Genomic DNA, 2,647 nt, shown 5'->3' on the forward strand with positions numbered 1-2,647 from the left:
GTCTAAGATTGTTTAAATTGCTAACTAAAGTTTAATAAAACAAATTGGTTAACTATATGTTTGCTTTGCTACTAACATTGATTTTCATGTATAAATAGTAAATCACAATTTGTAGAATCGGGCGTAAGATTATAGAATGTATTTGTGTGTGTTTGTCGTTAAAAAACTATATAACTATATTTTTACACAACCAGCAAGCATTCGCCTAACATAGATATATAAGAAGATATTAAAAAAAAGTAATGTACCAACATAAACATGTAAACAAGATTCGAGGGTGCACACACCGGAGGCCAATGTTTTTTCAAACTTAAAGAAAGATAACAAAAAAAAAAACCAAAATCTAAATATAAATACGAATTAATGGAAATTACAAACCTTAATTTTATTAAACAAAACAACATCATTATATCACTAATAGCTAAACAAACACTCGCCAACCAAAAACTTTGTGGGATAAAGAAATTAAAAAAAGTAATCGGCACACCACACTAGAGAAGAATAAGAGGTTATTAGGAATTTCATTGGCCAAGGAAAGCCAAGATCAACTGATTCACCTGATTAGGGAATTGCTCCTGAACGAAATGTGACCCATTGGGCACGTATGTAACCTCTAAATTAGGTACGTATTTTTTCATCTCATCCCCATGTATTACATCTTCAACACCAGGAAATTTGAATAAATAATCCTTTTCTCCCATAATCAGTAATGCTCGACCTTCTACTTTTGGATCCTCTATGTTAAACTCATACCTTTCGTCTAGTAACGATCTATACAAGATTTAAAGTGAGGGTTAATTAGGCCCATCTATTATGCAGTATTCAAGTGGTCAATAATTGGGATCTGAAATGAGTTTACCTGTAGGGAACTTTGAGAGCAGTTTGAAATCCAGATTTTTCATATAAATTGCCATACGCCACAAGATCCTCCTCCGTGAACCAGGAGGGCAAAGGCGTATCTGGCTCCACAAGATCCATGATCTCCTGGTTTTCACTGGCTATTGGGATTTCACTTGCAGAGAATAATATGTAGATGTTTTTCACCACTGTTTTAGTATCAAAACGGCTGAAATCAGCTTCGGCTCTTCCAGGATTCTGTAAGTAGTACCATTCAAAACGTATGAGTCAAGAACATTTCTTCAATGGAGAATCCGAAAATGGTGATGAATTGATGAAATTAAGTTGGGATGAGAACGACGTACCCGAAATCTTGAGATGTAGAAACCCTCGGGAAGGGATTCATGACTAACGAGAGGACCTGGGGGGATAAATGGCACACCAAGGGTTACGACTCCTAAAACCCTTTCACCACGTAGAAGCGCAAATGCGTAAGCCACAAACGCTCCAAAATCTTTGCCGATTACGAACACCTATTAGGTAGAATAAGATCAAAATTCGGCAACAAAATATTTATGGATTTTGTTAGGTTTCATGTTCTTTAATTGAAGACATCAGATGAACTCAATAATTTTTCCCAAATGCTCACTCAAAATCACAATCATTCATATCAGTCATATCACTTGGTTTAACTTTAACTGGATCAACCAAAACTGAGATGATCATTATGCTAGTTCATTGGATTTCAAAGAAAAATGATGATTATTAAAGTTTAGTATGAGATGACAGATGTTTTACTCGATTATGAAATCGAAGAAAGTGCAAAAACAGCGTACTACACTAGCGATTAACACTCAAAATTAGGATTGATTTGCCAGTTAAAAAGTCAATTACGAATTACGAGAGGGAGTAGTTGATGTATCACCTTGTTAACGTTGAGAGAATCGAGAATCGCGAGGGTATCGTAAAGCATGTCGGAAAAGGAAGTTTTCTCCGGTTCAACGCCGTGATCTGATAGCCCGTAACCTCTGAAATCAGGTGCAATGGCTCTGAAACCAGCATTGGCAACGCCAATCATCTGGTGGCGCCAGGTGTACCATATCTCCGGGAAGCCATGCAAGAAAACCACTGCCGGCGAAGACTCTTTTCCGATCTCAGCTACGTGAAGCTTGATCCCGTTCACTTCAACGAACTTGTGCTCTATTTGGTCCATTTTTTAGCGCAAGAGGGAAAGTTTTGTTTTGTTAAATTGAATTGAAATGCTGCGATTATATAGGCTAATTATGAGATAATTAGAATCTTTTAATCTGTAAAAATAGAATATAGTTAACGATTTAGTGTTTGTTTGTTTGTGCTTTAGTGTTTAGTTGTTGATGATTAAATAATTATATGATTATTTAGCCTAATAGAAATTATTATCAAAGTAATAAATATTTTTTTATTATATATTCTTAAAGTTTTAAAATTTCAAATTAATTTATTTTTCAACTATAATAATAATAAAAGTATCTATTAATATCTGTTTTTTAGAAATTTCTTCTCATAATTGCAATGCCTTTTGTAGTTATATTTTTTGGTTTCAATTCTATATAAATTATAATTATATTTTGGTAATAATGACTTGAGAATGTAAGGTATTCTAACTTCTTGTCACATTTGGTTACTAAATTGTTTTTCGTTTTTTATTAACCTTGAACTTGTTGAAAGATGTACATTATACCAGTATGATCGGTAACAGTGAGTTTTGCCAATTTCTTGTGTTGTTTCCGACCAAATATGAATTTTTCGGTCATCTTCTCCAATCAAACTC

General features: G+C 33.9%; 1 protein-coding gene across 1 annotated transcript; it reads right to left on the reverse strand.

The window, feature by feature from the left end:
* Positions 1 to 334: 334 nt before the first annotated feature.
* On the reverse strand, positions 335 to 2,065 carry LOC145102051 (epoxide hydrolase 3-like). Its single transcript, XM_079039383.1, has 4 exons — positions 1,763 to 2,065; positions 1,203 to 1,370; positions 860 to 1,095; positions 335 to 771 (listed from the first exon to the last, which is right to left on the reverse strand). Exons 1-4 carry the CDS (start codon positions 2,048 to 2,050, stop codon positions 522 to 524), a joined length of 942 nt encoding a protein of 313 aa, XP_078895509.1. The 5' UTR covers positions 2,051 to 2,065; the 3' UTR covers positions 335 to 521.
* Positions 2,066 to 2,647: the final 582 nt, after the last annotated feature.

This window comes from Lactuca serriola, chromosome 4 (assembly GCF_051521515.1).
Source record: "Lactuca serriola cultivar US96UC23 chromosome 4, Lser_US96UC23_V15, whole genome shotgun sequence".
In the NCBI taxonomy this organism is placed as follows: Eukaryota; Viridiplantae; Streptophyta; class Magnoliopsida; order Asterales; family Asteraceae; genus Lactuca; species Lactuca serriola.

What these genes read in the sequence shown, in the direction of transcription:
- LOC145102051 (XM_079039383.1), bottom strand. Translation starts at nt 2,050, where the DNA reads ATGGACCAAATAGAGCACAAGTTCGTTGAAGTGAACGGGATCAAGCTT. An exon ending in ATTCTCTCAACGTTAACAAG is followed by an intron (nt 1,371 to 1,762) that starts GTGATACATCAA and finishes TCTACCTAATAG; the next exon opens with GTGTTCGTAATCGGCAAAGA. An exon ending in GCTCTCAAAGTTCCCTACAG is followed by an intron (nt 772 to 859) that starts GTAAACTCATTT and finishes AATCTTGTATAG; the next exon opens with ATCGTTACTAGACGAAAGGT.